Source organism: Salmo salar, chromosome ssa01, assembly GCF_905237065.1.
Source record: "Salmo salar chromosome ssa01, Ssal_v3.1, whole genome shotgun sequence".
In the NCBI taxonomy this organism is placed as follows: domain Eukaryota; kingdom Metazoa; phylum Chordata; class Actinopteri; order Salmoniformes; family Salmonidae; genus Salmo; species Salmo salar.
Genome location: NC_059442.1, coordinates 32,144,747 through 32,163,175, shown reverse-complemented (window position 1 = coordinate 32,163,175; position 18,429 = coordinate 32,144,747). Strand labels below are relative to the sequence as shown.

General features: G+C 42.8%; 1 protein-coding gene across 1 annotated transcript; it reads right to left on the bottom strand.

Annotated features, from left to right (window-relative positions):
* Nucleotides 1-4,964: 4,964 nt before the first annotated feature.
* LOC106600612 (potassium voltage-gated channel subfamily F member 1-like) lies at nucleotides 4,965-7,084 on the bottom strand. The gene has a single exon (XM_014192104.2). The coding sequence runs from the start codon at nucleotides 6,856-6,858 to the stop codon at nucleotides 5,401-5,403; it is 1,458 nt and encodes a 485-aa protein (XP_014047579.1). The 5' UTR covers nucleotides 6,859-7,084; the 3' UTR covers nucleotides 4,965-5,400.
* Between the last annotated feature and the right edge of the window lie 11,345 nt (nucleotides 7,085-18,429).

Here is an 18,429-nt window from a genome sequence, read left to right as displayed (position 1 = left end):
ACGAAGGCTGATCACCAGTGAAACACAACAAAAGCTGGTCACCAGCGAAAACACAACAAAGGCTGGTCACCCACCTGTGCTGGGCTATGCTATTTTTTCAGCAGGGCTAAGACTGCAGAAACCTCAAAAAAGGACCAGGTAAATATTTGTGGGAAATTCATATAGAATATGCACATTATTTTAACACCCATGAATGTTTTATTGTCAAAACACAGCAAGATATGTTTTATTTTGTAAAAACCAATATTCAGCACACAGATAGTGTTTTAGTCCGTATTCACACTACGTAGGAGGATCAAGTCAGCAACCTGCAGCATCTCCAACTGGCGGCGCCCTTTTCACAACACATGTATTATTGATTATAAAGCTATTTTTTCTCCTAAAAATATGAAGCAAAAACTTCAATCGCCCCGCCAAAAAATACATTTTCAAAAGTGCTTCCACCCTGAAAAGCCCAGCAGGATCATCTGAAATGCCAATAGACGACATGATCAACAGTGAGGGAGTGGGTGCGATAGAGAAAGAGGTAAATAAAATCCATACATGCAACTGCAAGGTTGAGTGCTTGCTGAAAGTCCCCAGGCAGAAGAAAGGATTCTTAAAAGGTCACCTTACAATAGGAGTCTGGCATGATAGACTGCAACAACTGGCTCTTTGTTATTTGACACAACACATTTCCACCTGCTGATTTATTCAGACATACCTCAGAGGACAGAGCAATAGCTTTCTGTTCCAACTATATCTCTCAATGTTTTTGACAATATGGCAGTGTTTTTTAATTAATTTGATATATTGACCAACAGTTTCATTACAAACATTACACACAAATACATTCAGGATTAGGAATCTAAAACATATTTTGTCTAGTGCTTTTTTCATTATACAGCATTGTGGCAAAAACATGTATGTACAGAAAAATGTCATAACTTAGCCCATGTGCGTAATCACTCCTTCTAGATTTGGACTCAATGCCAAAAATACCCTTAAAGATGGTTGAGTTTCCTCAGTGGTAATCCATCATTAGTGACTGGGTTCTCCTGTGAGGCCTTGGAAATGCTTCTGACTCACTGCTCCCCAGTGACTACTGAAAAGTGACAGGATGTGTTTTCTGTCACCAGTTTAAAGGGAATGAATTCCCACTAGGTAATTAGCTAGATTAGCATAGTCTGTAACTCTCAGAAAATGTGCAACAGGTTTATGCATATAATATTCGTTGGTTATAATTAGTCTTTGTGTATGTACTATATACAGTACCAGTCAAAGGTTTGGACACATCTACTCATTCAAGGGTTTTTCTTTATTTTTACTATTTTCTACATTGTAGAATAATAGTGAAGACATCACAACTATGAAATAACACATATGGAATCATGTAGTAACCAAAAAGGTGTTAAACAAATCAAAATATATTTGATATTTTAGATTCTTCAAAGTAGCCACCCTTTGCCTTGATGACAGCTTTACACACTCTTGGCATTCTCTCAACCAGCTTCATGAGGAATGCTTTTCCAAAAGTCTTGAAGGAGTTCCCAGATATGCTGAGCACTTGTTGGCTGCTTTTCCTACACTCTGCAGTCCAACTCTTTCCAAACCATCTCAGTCGGGTGATTATGGAGGCCAAGTCATCTAATGTAGTACGCCATCACTCTCCTTCTTGGTCAAATAGCCCTCACACAGCCTGGAGGTGTGTTGAGTCATTGTCCTGTTGAAAAACAAATGATAGTCCCACTAAGCGCAAAGCAGATGGGATGGCGTATCGCTGCAGGATGCTGTCGTAACCATGCTGGTTAAGTGTGCAAAGCACCCCACACCATCACACCTCTTCCTCCATGCTTCACGGTTGTAACCACACATGCGGAGATTACCCGTTCACCTACTCTGCGTCTCACAAAGACACGGCAGTTGGCACCAAAAATTCACAATTTTGGACTCATCAGACCAAATGACAGATTTCCATTGGTCTAATGTCCATTGCTCGTGATTCTTGGCCCAAGCAAGTCTCTTCTTCTTATTGGTGTCCTTTAGTAGTGGTTTCTTTGCAGCAATTCAACCATGAAGGCCTGATTCACACATTCTCCTCTGAACAGTTGATGTTGAGATGTGTCTGTTACTTGAACTCCGTAAAGCATTTATTTGGGTGGAAATCTGAGGTGTAGTTAACTCTAATGAACTTATCCTCTGCAGCAGAGGTAACTCTGGGTCTTCCTTTCCTGTGGCGGTCCTCATGAGAGCCAGTTTCATCATAGCGCTTGATGTTTTTTGCGTCTGCACTTGAAGAAACTTTCAAAGTTCTTGAGATTTTCCGGATTGACTGACCTTCATGTTTAATGGATGGACTGTTGTTTCTCTATGCTTATTTGAGCTGTTCTTGCCATAATATGGACTTGGTCTTTTACCAAATAGGGCTATCTTCTGTATACCACCCCTACCTTGTCACAGCACAACTGATTGGCTCAAACAAATTAAGAAGGAAAGAAATTCTACAAATGAACTTTTAAAAAGCCACACCTGTTAATTGAAATGTATTCCAGGTGTCTACCTAATGAAGCTGGTTGAGAAAATGCCGAGAGTGTGCAAAGCTGTCATCAAGGCAAACATTGAAGAATCTCAAATATAAAATATGTTTTTATTTGTTAAACACTTTTTTGGTTACTACATGATTCCATATGTGTTATTTCATTGTTTTGATGTCTTCATTATTATTCTACAATGTAGAAAATAGTAAAAAAGAAGTTCAAAATAAGTGTCAAGTTCAATGTTTAAAAATCCCAACGTTGGCGTGGGTTTCAAAGTATTTGCGATCAGAGCTGTGCGTAAGAATATTTTATAAATTAAGCCCCTGGGTTTATGTAATTGACTAATATGGTCATCATGATTGTATTTTATTGATTTTCAATGTAACCAAAAGGCTGTTTTCCTTGCAGAGACAGAATACATTCTCCACGGAAACAGAAATAACCTCATTCCACCGATGGTGTGGAGAAAGATGTGCACTTGCATATTCAAACCATTGTTTCTGTTTACACCCTGCTTCACTCCATATTGATTGTCTTGGCCATTCTCTCTTAGCTATGATGCAGACATTGTCCACTAATTCAATACATTATGGATTAAGAATACTAGGACATGGGCAAATAACCTGTGCTTGTTGAAGAACATCAGTGAAAATAATCTTTGTGTAAAATATACATACTACATTTTTGTCATTTAGCAGACGCTCTTATCCAGAGCGACTTGCAATAGTGAATGCGTACATTTCATTTAATGCATGGTGCGTTGCACACACCATGCTGGCGTTGTAAACACCATGCTCTACCAACTGAGCCACAGGGGAGGTCCTTCAAGAAGTAGTAACAATTGTGATGTCCTTGACATTTAGGTGAGGTATGTGAATAGAGTGGTAAAGGTTGCAGCTAATAAAAATGTCTGTGTAAATGTCTGGTCTTTCCTTCTAAGAAGTTATTTTGTAGTCAAATACATTCATTTGGACATAACATGATTTAATATTTGTCCCTAAAATAAAGCTATTAGATGAAGATCTGCTCCCTGATACGTGTCATTGGTGACCAACAAATGAACACTGTGGGAGCCAGAATATTTATGTGTTTGTCAGCAAAGGTAATGTTTGGGAGCAATCGATAATGTGGATGTGTGCTTTTGGTTGAAGGAAGCCAGAAAAGATATGCTCTGAGAGTCAAATCTTAACAGATCAACTTTTGTTAGCCTGATCAGTCAAGCAATTGTGTGGCAGAGAGTGTGCAAAAATGTTAGTATGGATGTAAACAGAATGTGACTGGATGACACAGGGCTCAATTCAAGTACACCTGCGATATCTTCCATTTTTTCTTTCTTTCATGGTCGAATAAATTCGCAGTAAAAGACTACTAGGGCTGCGTTTACACAGGCAGCCCAATTCAGATCTTTTGCAAATTGTTTGGCATATCTGACACCTATCTGATATTTTACTTAATGCTAAACGGCAAACAAAACACATTGAATCTGTCCTTTTGACTTCAGATTTATACCACATCCATATGTGGACCTCAACCCAGCATGTAGGCGAGTGTAGCCACTCTCTGAACTGTTCTCCCCATGGAGACAGCATTTTCTCGCACGCACGCACGTTCACACAAACACACACAAACACACACGGGCTGGACTGGAAAAAAATACATCCACTAGGCTATCTGCGCATAAAAGTTCTGTGCACCGGTATAATAATTACAGGCATGCCCTTAACCCCTATACAAACATCAAAGACATAGGAACAATATGACTGGGGCTGCAGTTGTGAGCACTGCATTTCAAAACTACTTTCCTCAGAATGCACCTTTCCCTAAGGGATGGGAACGGGGTGGTTCAGCTCCACATTAGTATGCCTGTCTCCAGATTTGGATACTCATGAGGCCCGCGTCAATGTTTTTCATGCAAACGCTTTATTCGATGCTAATTATTGAATAAATAATACTACTACAATTCTCTCCGAAAAACTCAATTCAAAGGAAAACGTCCTGCATTGGATTACTGTTAAAGATAGTCTTTGGCTGTAGACCCACATAAAGGCGAAGTAACAACAGGAGGAAATAGCTGATTAATCAAGTTTCCATCCAACCTTTTTATGCCAGTAAAGTGCATGTCGGATAAAACATTTAATGAAAGGCCCGATGGAAACAGAAAATGTTTCGGTAAACATTCCAAATGTGGACAAAACAAAATACGCTAGACAAGGTGCGATATTTTAGTCGGTAAAATTAATTATGCGAGAAATGTCGGTGGAAACGCTTTTATGCGCAAATATTGATATAATAACCCTCATATCGAAGTAAACTTGGAGTCACGCAATGACATGTTGTGTGGTCCTCCCACTATAACTGGTTGGGAAAGCATGCAGTTTATTAGGCTATAGATTAAGAAAAGTTATCATGAACTTCACAGGGTGGTGAAAGTGCAAGGTGATGAGCTTGATATTCCTTTCCAATAAAAATCGAGGGTCTTATTCTGGTGACACGGTCTGCTGTTTGACAAATAAAAAAAATCTCGCTCTTTTGTCCTTAATAATCTCATCGTGTAGGCTATACAAGCGCCAGCACGCTCGAGCGCACGTGCCAATACCAGAGTGGGCACACTCGCTTAATAACTCAACATTTTGTATGAAAAAAACATCAGTAGAGTTGAAAATGCAATGGAAACCCATTTAACCCTATTTTTATGTGCACTACGTCATCAGGCACAGCATTTTATCTACAAGTCAATTTGATGGAAACATGGTGGGAACAATTTGGTGGGAACATGCCATATTGTTTTTATGCGGATTTTAGACTATTCGCATGAACATCTGTGGCCAATTGGATGGAAACCTAGCTATTGAAACACATCACTATAGAATGTTTCTTTACCAAGTTAAAATGATTCTGTTTCCGAGCAATAATCTTTCGACTTCAAAGTCCTGGTCGATTCCTCGAGAAGTGGTATACAATTATCACTACGTGAGGTACGCATCGAGCTCTCCAACGCACACGCTGCACCACACTTGCGCGTTGCCTTCATCAGCGAATCCTCGCTAGATTGCAACACCATGAGCTCCAGCTCGTGCTTGGCCGCGGTCTCGAGCACTTTCTGCTTGTTGTAAAAATTGATGAAGTTGTTGATAATGGGGTGAATGGGCAACGCGATGGCTATCACCCCACACAGGAAGCTGATGGCTGCGTTGCACTTGCCTAGAGTGGTTTTGGGGTAAATGTCTCCATAGCCCACGGTGGTCATGGTGATAATAGCCCACCAGAAGGACTGTGGGATGCTACTGAAGAGGGTCTCCGGGTGGCTTTGCTCTATGGTGTAGCCCAGTGCTGAGAACACGAATATCCCTATGCCCATGTACATAAGGAGCAACCCCAGCTCTTTGAAACTCCTCTTCAGCGCATAGGTGAACGTCTGTAGCCCAGAGGAGTGGCGCGCCAGCTTGAAGATGCGGGCTATACGCATGATGCGAAGCGCCTGGACCGCTTGCTGGACCTTGGCCAGATCCATCATGGCCGTACCCAGGTAAGTAAGGGTCAACACCACGTAGAAGGGAATGATAGCCATGAAGTCTATTATGTTCATAAAGGAGAGGAAAAAGTGCCGTTTGTTTGGGCAGGACACAAAACGCAGCAGGTATTCCACGGTGAACCAGCCTATGCAGGCTGTCTCGATGGCCTCCAGCATCGGGTGCTCCACAAGGTCCCCCTCTTCGTCTTCTACTTGGACTTCTGGAATGGTCCCCACGCACATCACCACAGAGGACACAAGGACGAAGAGGAAAGATGCAATGGCGATGACGCGCGCAGGCAAAGAGGACTCCGGTTTCTCCATGAGTTTCCAAATGAACTTTAGGCACCGCGCTGAGCAGTTGACAGAAGGGTCCCCATCTAGATCATCCAAGATAAGCTTCACTTTGTTGGCAATCTCTGCCAGCTCTTCCTCTTTTTCAGTCAGGTAACTTTTACAGCACTCGTCCAAATAGCTTTGGTGAATTTTCCAGAACTCCATCTCTTTAATGAAACAAATTGGACATATACCTCGTTTGATGTGAATCTCACCGAAGTAATACACGTCAATGATGCATCTGAAAGCGTCGGGATCCCGGTCGAAATAAAACTCTTTTTTACCCGGGTCATAGTCATCACAAAGTGAGTAGATAACGTCGTAATTCAGAGTTGAGCAGTTGATCAGTTCTGCAAGTCGACTCTCCGGGTAGCGGTTAAGCACATCGCCGTCTAAAACTAGCCTCACCCCGCCAATGTTCACGGCCATCTCGGCTTCATCCCTTGTATCCAATTTGTTGCAGTTCTTATATCGGGGTTTGGGTATTGTCCACATCTTTCCTGCTGTCGTAGGCTATTTTTGACGCAGTATAATAACTGGAGGAAAATGTCGAAAAGCAATAAACAGATTTGTGTTTCATGTAGGTCACATGAAACGTTTAAAGTGCCGGTAGCCTATATAAAGTCACTTAAAAAAGAAGGAAAGGCATTGTGCAAAACCCCGCTCCGCGCTCTTCCATGACCAAGCTGCAATTAAGTAATCTCTCTCTCTCTCTCTCTCTCTCTCTGGTTTACTCTCACACACGTACACACTGCTACTGCAGCGCCTGTGAGCTATGTGAGCGGATATCTCTTGGTTGTCAGCTTTCTGCTTGAAGTAGAATTTACCAAGTTGTCTTGGGCAATTAAAACACAAATATTGCGTAGGGTTGAAGTTAAAGTGAGGTGATGTGAGTGAGGTGAGTGGATATTGATGTAGAACTTGTTGGTGAGCGCATTGCCCAACCATTACATAGGCCTATTTGTCTTGACAACACATGGTGAAATTAAAAACCGACCTCTAGGAAATGAATACGAAGTTGTAGTAGGCTAATGTCAAAGCGTTATCATTGAACGAAATTACATCAGTACCTGCTGGTGTCCTTTTGATCACTTGGGACAGCCACGCAAATACGCACGTCTCCACAAAACGGAGATACTGTAGGACGACAAACAAACTTGCACAATTCGGAGGACAGCAGAGGGGGGGGTCTCCATCTGAATTCACCCGCCGACATTCCTCTACACTGCCACGCACAATTTGATTGGCTGCTGTCCGATTCAAACTGTAATCCGATAAATGAAGAGTTGATGCGCTGCAAACTTTTTTAAATATCATAATTTTTAGTATTTGGGCTTGGGGAGGGTATCAAGTCAGGTCGAGTCATAAGGCTGAAGTCCAAGTCAAGTCACGAGTCATTGGTGTTAAAGTCAAAGTCGAGTTGCAATTCATCATATTTGTGACTCGAGTCTGACTCGAGTCCAAGTCATGCGACTCGAGTCCACACCTCTGCTATGAAGACACCACTGATCCCGACAAGAGGCGCAACATTCAGAGAAATTCACAGTCAAATGAATAGGTGTAAGCAATTATGGAAATTCCAAATGCACTTAACTAGGTGTCTTCACTAGACAGACACAGAGAGGGGGGGGTGAGAAAGAAAGGATGAGAAAGAGGTGGGAAGAGAGTGGATGACAGACAGAGAGAGAGATGGAGAGAGAGAAACAGAGAGAGAAAGACAGCAGTGCAAATGTACTTAGACTTGAGTAATTTCAACAACTCTTCTTTTCCAACTTGTTAGGCAATCATATCTACCTATGGGGAAAGGATGGCCAGCCACACAGGAGGGTGATGTTTACTAAGGAGGTGAAGGAGGCCGTGCTGACCGAGATGCATGCTGGCCATTTCGAAGTGAAGCATGTGGTTGCCAAAATCAACCTACGCTTCTGACAGGGAATTGTCAAGGAGATGGACATCTGGGCAACTGAAATAACCTTTTGTTGATTAATCACATTCTATTATATCTGAAATTATTATGATTTCAATTAATGTCATATCAGAGAGCACACAATTTTTCAATTTGGCACTTTGCTTAAAGGTCAGTACCCTGTCTAGCCTGCCAGAAGTTTGAGAGGGCGAAGACTCTGGTGCCGGAGTTGAAGCCCATCAAAGTTGTTTCACCATGGCACATGATCGGTAAGCCTCCCAATTCAAATTTTGGCCTGATAAGTTGTTTTGTAATGGTTGCTTTATTTGACCACAGCAGAGTTCAATATTATAGAATGTGTCTGTGTATGTGTGTGTCAATATCCTTACAAATATGAAAATCTGCATACTGCATTACACAGATACGGGTAAGGATAAAGTAATCTTCTCTCTAACACTTTAAATGTTAGGGGCAGACCTCATCGGACCCTTCACGAAATCCAGGAATGGTAACAGCTGGTGTCTGACGGCGACCAATCACTTTACCAAGTGGGTAGAGGCAATACCCATTAAGGTCAGTAAAGGAAGAGTATGTGCTTATCTCTAATTTCCCTTCTGTAACCCATTAGAAGGATGTAGAGGTTTTTGACCAGGTAAAAATGATTGTTGGCTGTTCATTTATTTTCTGGCCCTCCAGGAGATATGTAAGAAATGTTTTTGTAATATGAAATATAATTGCATTTATTCCTGTTATCAATCAAGGTGAGACTGAACATGGACACAGTGCAGGAGAAACAGAAGGAGAGCTACCAGAGCAGAATCAAGAAGGAGACCAAGTGCTATGACATCCGGGCGAATTACTTGGTTTGGAAGAAGGACAAAAGGAAGGCGAGACCTGGGAAACCTCGCTGCTCTTTCGCTCCTAGCTGTGGTCACCATCTGTTAAAGTGAATATAAAAAATCTCAGATAATAACTATTTTCATTTGCACACAAAATAACCTGAAGCTAGTTTTAGTTTCCCTAACACTGATACTTTTCTCTTTGTATTCCTAGGGTTACCTCGGTGGAAGCCAACAATCTTCTACAGTTGGAGCAGTTGGACAGTCAACCACTGAAAGCCCTGACGCCCTACACTTCAGTGAAGCCCAATAGACAAAGTATGTTAAAGCTTTGGTTGACATTTGAGAAAGCAAGAAATGATAGTTATGCTGAGGTTATAAAAATGTACCTCTTCAATTTATCTCTTCAAATGACTTTAGGACCATTGACTATCTGAACCCCCCCAGGAGGTATCCCATCCACCAGAACCAGTGAGTTCAGATCAGTCTGATTCTCTGTGTTCTGAGTCGGAGGGGGACCAGCTTGAGGTAGGCTATACCTTCCAAAAGTGTTGAAAAGTACATACCATTTATAACACTGCACTAATCCATCAACGTTTCATACAGAAAAGTATAACCTGTGTGTTTGCTGGTTTAAGTCTCTGTCTCCTACCCTGTTCCCTTTAACTCTGCTCCTGTTCTCCAGGAGCTAGAGGTTCTGCCCGACACCCACACGTGGATCCACCTGATGTCCTCCATTACCAACCACTCTCCAACTTTTCATTACATCAGGTATTCCCAAACTGGGGTACGCGCAATACCGTTTGGGGTACGCCAAATAAAAATGTCATTCACATTTATACAAAATTATCTACACTAAAAGTTCGGGGTCACTTAGAAATGTCTTTGTTTTTGAAAGAAAAGCAAATTTCTGTCCATTCAAATAACATCAAATTGATCAGAAATACAGTGGAGACATTGTTAATGTTGTAAATGACTATTGTAGCTGTTTTTTAATGGAATATCTACATAGGCGTACAGAGGCACATTATCAGCAACCATCACTCCTGTGTTCCAATGGCACGTTGTGTTAGCTAATCCAAGTTTAGAATTTTAAAAGGCTAATTGATTATTAGAAAACCCTTTTACAATTATGTTAGCACAGCTGAAAACTGTTGTGCTAATTAAAGAAGCAATAAAACTGGCCTTCTTTAGACTAGTTGAGTATCTGGAGCACCAGCATTTGTGGGTTCGATTACAGGCTTAAAATGTCCAGAAACAAATAACTTTCTTCTGAAACTCGTCAGTCTATTCTTGTTCTGAGAAACGAAGGCTATTGCATGCGAGAAATTGCCAAGAAACTGAAGATCTCATACAACGCTGTGTACTACTCCCTTCACAGAACAGCGCAAAATGGCTCTAACCAGAATAAAAAGAAGAGTGGGAGGCCCCGTGGCACAACTGAGCAAGAGGACAAGTAAATTAGAGTGTCTAGTTTGAGAAACAGACGCCTCACAAGTCCTTAACTGGCAGCTTCATTAAATAGTACCCACAAAACACCAGTCTCAACGTCAACAGTGAAGAGGCGACTCTGGGATGCTGGCCTTCTAGACTGAGACTCTCTCACAATTTTTGATGAATAAATAAGGTTTTATATGTAAGATGGCTAAGTAAAGAGCAAAATTATTGATTATTGTTATATTATTATTTGTGCCCTGGTCCTATAAGAGCTCTTTGTCACTTCCCACGAGCCGGGTTGTGAGAAAACTCACACTCATTCTTTTGTTTATAAATGTATTGTATAGTGTGTGTGTGGTAGATTTACAATGATGGCAAAAAACAACATTTGAGAGTGAGCTGACCCTGGTCCTAGAGGGGGTACGCAGCTGGAGGTTGAATGTTTGAAGGGGTACGGGACTATAAAAAGTTTGGGAACCACTGCATTACATAATCTACAGCTATTGTTGTAGTCATGTTGTCAATATCTACTAAGAAAGTTTTTTTTTGCTCTATCATACTGGACACATAATATGTGAGATACACAGAAGGATTGGACCCTTTTTTTCAATTTTCGCCTAAAATGACATACCTAAATCTAGCTGCCTGTAGCTCAGGGCCTGAAAGCAAGGATATGCTTATTATTGATACCATTTGAAAGGAAACACTTTGAAGTTTGAGGAAATGTGGAATTAATGTAGGAGAATATAACACATTAGATCTGGTAAAAGACAATATAAACCAAAAAACATGCATTTTATATATATATATATTTTTTTTTCCCATCATCTTTGAAATGCAAGAGAAAGGTCAAACATTCAGATAGGAGTCTAGGTTTAATTTAGATTTTGGCCACCAGATGGCAGCAGTGTGTGTGCAAAGTTTCAGACTGATCCAGTGAAGAATTACATTACTACACAATATTCTGTCTCAAGTATGATAGGAGTTTGCCCAAATTTGCTGAATTGGTCAATTGATACATTTTCAAGTATCTAACTATAGAGAGCATACGAAAATGCTATGGTAATACACACACTCCCAGGAATGTCTTACACACTCCCAGGAATGTCTTACATGATGGATAATTAACTTCCCTACAGAAAATACACTAACCTTCACACATCTAGATGACCGGGCAGGGTGGGTGTGGGGCCAGAGACAGCATTTGAATATAAAAATGGATTTTATCAAACAAAACTATGCTACATTTTATCTCTGGAACCCTCAGTATGACAAATCAGAGCTTTAGAGGTGAATGTATCAAACCAGTTAGCATGATAAAAGTGTTTTGTTGTTGTACACTCTCCTCAAACAATAGCATGGTATTTTGTCACTGTAATAGCTACTGTAAATTGGACACTGCAGTTAGATTAACACGAATTTAAGCTTTCTGCCCATATAAGACATGTCTATGTCCCGGAAAGTTGGCTGTTGTTTACAATGTCATTCTAGTCACATTAGTGCACGTTATCTTCAACCGTCCCGATTTAGGGACACCGATCCCATAGAGGTTAACCCTCTGTTCCCCCCATGTCCTTGTCCGTAATTGTTTGTTGTCAGTGCTTGTGCACGTTATGTTCTGGTGTGCGTCGGGTTATGTATCCATTTATTTCATTGTTCTGTATCCGGTGGGTTTTGATGATTAAACTGAGCCGTTGGAAACACGGTTTTGCTCTCCTGCGTCTGACTTCTCTGCCGCCAGTACGCACCCCTGACAGTACGGTGATGTTGATGCTGTTACAAAACAACGAAGGAGAGTTTTGCTTCTACATCATGCTGGGACAGATGTACAGGACATTTTCTCCACACTCGCAGACACCGGAGAGCCAACAGACTATGTCAGGGATGTGGTGGCGTTAAACGCATACTTCGTGCCACAGGTGAACACAGCGTTCACGAGACAGACATTTTATCAACTGACACAGAAAACTGTTGAGACAGTTCAGCAATTTGTTACTCGTCTTAGACAAGCAGTAGAAGATTGTGACTATGCTGGAGATAAGGACAATCAGATTAGAGATGCCATACTGAGCAAGTGTAATACTGACTATGTGCGGCGAAAACTATTGGATGAGGGCCCTGGGCTAACATTAGCGCGGTCACTCGAGCTATCCACATAATGTGAAAGAATTGAAGTGCCAATGGCCGCCATGCATGTGAGTACAGATGCTAAAGATGAGACCGTGCATCATGTTTTCAAAAAGGAGAGGAAATATCACAAAAACGGGCTGAGACAGAATGCAGAAGGAAAAGACCAATCAGAGAAGGTGTGCTATCGTTGTGGATATGCAGATAATTTTGCAAAGGATCCTGCTTGTCCAGCACGTGGGCAGACCTGCAAGAAATGTCATGGGAAGAACCATTTTGCAAAAATGTGAAAGACCAAAGGTTACTCAAAACTGACTGTGAAATATGTTAATTCAGAGGAACAAAACAGAGACTATCATTTGTGGTAAATGAGAACTGTAACTCAGACAGGATCACGTTCTTAGAGGGAGGGGTCAGTTTATTAATGTTAATTGACTCTGGGGCCACGAGTAATATAGTAGATGAGTGCACATGGGAAATGTTGAAAACCAAGAAAATAAGGTGCCGTTCATCACTGACTGATAAAAAGCTATATGCATACTCATCAAGCGAGCCATTACCAGTAAAATGGATTTTCACATGCCGAAGAAAGATAGGCAAGCGCAGCACACAGTCTGATTTCACTGAGATATGTGGACGCGGAGTACCGTTGCTAGGTAAAGAGACTGCCATTAAATTGGGTGTGCTAAACGTGGGTGTTCACATAGCAGCGGTGACAGATGTAAAAACTCTGATTAAACAGCAATACCCAAGGTTGTTTGAAGGGGTGGGTAAGCTAAACACAAAACAGATCAACCTACATGTTGATAAAAACGTGACACTAGTATCACAGGCCCTTAGGGGTGTACCATTCTACCTGTAGAGAAGCTGCGGAGAAAAAGATAAAGGAACTACAAAACATGGACTTAATAGAGAGTGGATGGTGCCACACCATGGGTGAATCCGATAGTGGTAGTGCCAAAACTGGACGGCGACATAAGACTGTGTCTAGACATGAGACAAGCGAACACAGCAATCATACGTGGCAGGTACCCAATCCCCACACTAGATTAACTTTAGCAAGGAATGAATGGTTCTGTCATGTTCAGTAAACTGGATCTTAAAGGGGCTATCCTCAATTGGAACTAACACCAGAGTCGAGAGGCATAGCGACGTTTGCAGTGCATAATGGGATATAGATATAAAAGACTCATATTTGGAGTTTCATCGGCGAGCGAGCAGTATCAACATGAAATCACAACAGCACTGGCAGGCATCGAGGTGGTGGAAAACATATCGGATGACATCATAGTCCACGCCCCAGACAAGGAGACCCATGACCAGCGGCTACATGCTGTCCTCAATAGGCTGGAGAACTGTGGGCTGACTCTCAACTCAGAGAAATGTCAGTTCAACATGGACAAATTGGTGTTTATGGGCATGTTACTCTCACAGAAAGGCATAGGACCCACAGTTAAAAGAGTGAGAGCCGTGGTTGAGGCCAGGGAGCCTGAGACGGCATCAGAGGTTCGTAGCTTTCTAGGTTTAGTGGGCTACAGCAGTAGGTTCATTCCTCAGTTCTCTACACTCTCAGAGTCTCTACGGAAGTTGACCAAGAAGGAAACAACATTCCACTTCAGACCGTTAGAGGCAATTTACAGTCCTCGCTCAAAGCCATGCGCTCGCATCGAATGGTGTGTGCTGAGACTCCAACCCTATGACTTTCGAGTTGTCCACATACCAGGGAAAAACAACATTGCAGACCCTCTGTCTCGTCTAATTGGAAAGACTGCAGTGAAAGACTCACACACACATAGAGCAGAGGAGTATGTAAGATTTGTAGCTGTGAACGCAACTCCAAATGCAATGACCACAAAAACAATGCCAAAATGGGCACAGGCAAATGGTGAAGTGGATCGGCAAAAGGCCTCCCTCATGAAACGGATTCGAATTGCACAAGCTGAGGGGCTGGACTGGAAGCGGGAGCTACACAAGTACGTGAGAGTTTATAGATCCATTAATCACTCTACCATGGGCAGAAGCCCAGCTGAGCTCCTCTTCAAAAGGAAAATCGAGATATACAGTAACTAAACCAAATCAAATCAAATTGTATTTGTCACATACACATGGTTAGCAGATGTTAATGCGAGTGTAGTGAAATGCTTGTGCTTCTAGTTCTGACAGTGCAGTAATATCTAACAAGTAATCTAACAATTCCCCAACAACTACCTAATACACACAAATCTAAAAGGGTGACGGAGAATATGTTCATGTAATTATATGGATGAGTGATGGCCGAGCAGCATAGGCAAGGTGCAATAGATGGTATAGAATACACGTGTATATACATGTGATATGAGTAATGTAAGATATGTAAACATTATTAAAGTGGCATTATTTAGAGTGGCATTGTATACAGTGACTAGTGGTCCATTTAAGTGGCCAGTGATTGGGTCTCAATGTAGGCAGCAGCCTCTCTGAGTCAGTGATTGCGGTTTAGCTGTCTGATGGCCTTGAGATAGAAGCTGTGTTTCAGTCTCTCGGTCCCAGTTTTGATGTACTTGTACTGACCTCGCCTTCTGGATGTTAGCGGTGTGAACAGGCAGTGGCTCAGGTGGTTGATGTCCTTGATGATCTTTTTGGCCTTCGTGTGACATCGGGTTCTGTTGGTGTCGTAGAGGGTAGGTAGTTTGCCCCCGGTGATGCGTTGTGCAGACCGCACCACCCTCTGGAGAGTCTTGTGGTTGAGGGCGGTGCAGTTGCCGTACCAGGCTATGATATAGCCCGACAGGATGCTCTTGATTGTGCATCTGTAAAAGCTTGTCAGGGTTTTGGTTGACAAGACAAATTTCTTCAGCCTCCTGAGGTTGAAGAGGCACTTTTGCGCCTTCTTCACCACGCTGTCTGTGTGGGTGGACCATTTCAGTTTGTCTGTGATGTGTATGCCGAGGAACTTAAAACGTTCCACCTTCTCCACTGGTGTCCCTTCGATGTGGATAGGGGGGTGCTCCCTCTGCTGTTTCCTGAACTCCACGATCATCTTCTTTGTTATGTTGAAATTGAGTGAGAGGTTTTGTTACTGACACTACACTCCGAGTGCCCTCACCTCCTCCCTGTAGGCTGTCTCGTCGTTGTTGGTAATCAAGCCCACTACTATTGTGTCATCTGCAAACGTGATGATTGAGTTGGAGGCGTGCGTGGCCACGCAGTCGTGGGTGAACAGGGAGTACAGGAAGGAGCTGAGCACGAACCCTTGTGGGGCCCCAGTGTTGAAGGTCAGCGAAGCAGAGTTGTTGTTTTCTACCTTTACCACATGGGGGTGGCCCGTCAGAAAGTCTAGGACCCAATTGCACAGGGCAGGGTTGAAACCCAGGGCCTCCAGCTTGATCAAATCAAATCAAATTTGATTTGGCATGAGCGCCGAATACAACAGGTGTAGACCTTACAGTGAAATGCTTACTTACAAGCCCTTAACCAACGATGCCGTTTTAAGAAAATACCTAAAATATTAGAATTAAGAAAAAAGTAAGAACCAAGAAAAACTAATAATTAAAGAGCAGCAGTGAATAACAATAGTGGAGCTATATACAGGGGGTACCGGCACAGAGTCAATGTGTCAATGTGCGGGGGCACCGGTGTCAAGGTAATTGAGATAATTATGTTCATGCAGATAGGGCTGTTAAAGTGGCTATGCATAGATAATAACAGAGAGTAGTAGCAGCATGGGGGGATGCAAATAGTCTGGGTAGCCATTTGATTAGGTGTTCAGGAGTCTTATGGCTTTGGGGTAGCTGTTTAGAAGCCTCTTGGACCTAGACTTGGAACTCCGGTACCGCTTGCTGTGACATAGCAGAGAGAACCGTCTATGACTAGGGTGGCTGGAGTCTTTGACAATTTGTAGGGCCTTCCTCTGTCACCACCTAGTATAGAGGTCCTAGATTGCAGGAAGCTTGGCCCCAGTGATGTACTAGGCCGTTCGCACTACCCTCTGTAGTGCCTTGCAGTCGGAGGCCGAGCAGTTGCCATACCAGGCAGTGATGCAACCCGTCAGGATGCTCTCGATGGTGCAGCTGTAGAACCTTTTGAGGATCTGAGGACCCATGCCAAATATTTTCAGTCTCCTGAGGGGGAATAGGTTTTGTTGTGCCCTCTTCACGACTGTCTTGGTGTGTTTGGACCATGTTAGTTTGTTGGTGATGTGGACACCAAGGAACTTGAAGCTCTCAACCTGCTCCACTGCAGCCCCATCGATGAGAATGGGGGCGTGCTCGGTCCTCATTTTCCTGTAGTCCACAATCATCTCCTTTGTCTTGATCATGTTGAGGGAGAGGTTGTTGTCCTGGCACCACACGGCCAAGTCTCTGACCTGCTCCCTATAGGCTGTTTCGTCGTTGTCAGTGATCAGGCCTACCACTGTTGTGTCATCGGCAAACTTAATGATGGTGTTGGAGTCGTGCCTGGCCATGCAGTCATGAGTGAACAGGGAGTACAGGATGGGACTGAGCACGCACCCCTGAGGGGCCCCTGTGTTTAGGATCAGCATGACGGATGTGTTGTTACCTACCCTTACCACCTGTGGGCGGCCCGTCAGGAAGTCCAGGATCCAGTTGCAGAGGGAGGTGTTTAGTCCCAGGGTCCATAGCTTATTGATGAGCTTTGAAGCCACTATGGTGTTGAACACTGAGCTGTAGTCAATGAATAGCATTCTCACATACGTGTTCCTTTTGTCCAGGTGGGAAAGGGCAGTGTGGAGTGCAATAGAGATGGTACATGGTGTTGATGTGAGCCATAACCAGCCTTTCAAAGCACTTCATGACTACAGACTTGAGTGCTACGGGTTGGTAGTCATTTAGGCAGGTTACCTTAGTGTTCTTGGGCACAGGCACTATGGTGGTTTGCTTAAAGCATGTGGGTATTACAGACTCGGACAGGGAGAGGTTGAAAATGTCAGTGAAGACACTTGCCAGTTGGTCAGCGCATGCTCGCAGTACACGTCCTGGTAATCTGTCTGGCCCTGCGGCCTTGTGAATGTTGACCTGTCTAAAGGTCTTACTCACATCGGCTGCGGAGAGCGTGATCGCACAGTCTTCCAGAACAACTGGTGCTCTCATGCATGTTTCAGTGTTATTTGCCTCGAAGCAAGCATAGAAGTAGTTTAGCTCATCTGGTAGGCTTGTGTCACTGGGCAGCTCTCGGCTGTGCTTCCCAAATTTCTGACCAATTTGTTCATCAAAAGCAATTTACGGGCCAGAAAAAGGAATGCTGTTTTAAAATATACGGATAAAATGTACATTTCAAATGCAGCCCATCAATCCAAGTTATTTTTTTAACTGCAATAAACAAGCTATTTCCTCTGTAGTAATGGTGGAAACATAACGGTCACGAATCTGCGCTGTGTATTCTCTATTGCACTCAGAAGAAGTGATACAGCCTATAATCTCAATATTCTCTCTGTGATGTTTTTCTAGGTCGCACAGCTGGATATCTACGAGCAATTTAGAGCAGACTATTGGCTTTTGTCAACCTGAGCTAGCTAGCTAGCAAATGTTAGCCAGCTATCTAGCTAGGTTAGCTAAGGAAACATGCAGTAATTCAACTTTGGCTAGCAATAAATATACTTATAAACAAGGCAAGGTACCTACCCATCAGCTGCTGAAAATATTCTTCCGATTCACAGCCGCTTCAAGAAGATATTTACTAAAATAGTCTGAGCTTCATGTGTCTCACCCGACAGCATGAATCTATAGTAGGCATAAGCTATTTGTCACGTCCTGGCCA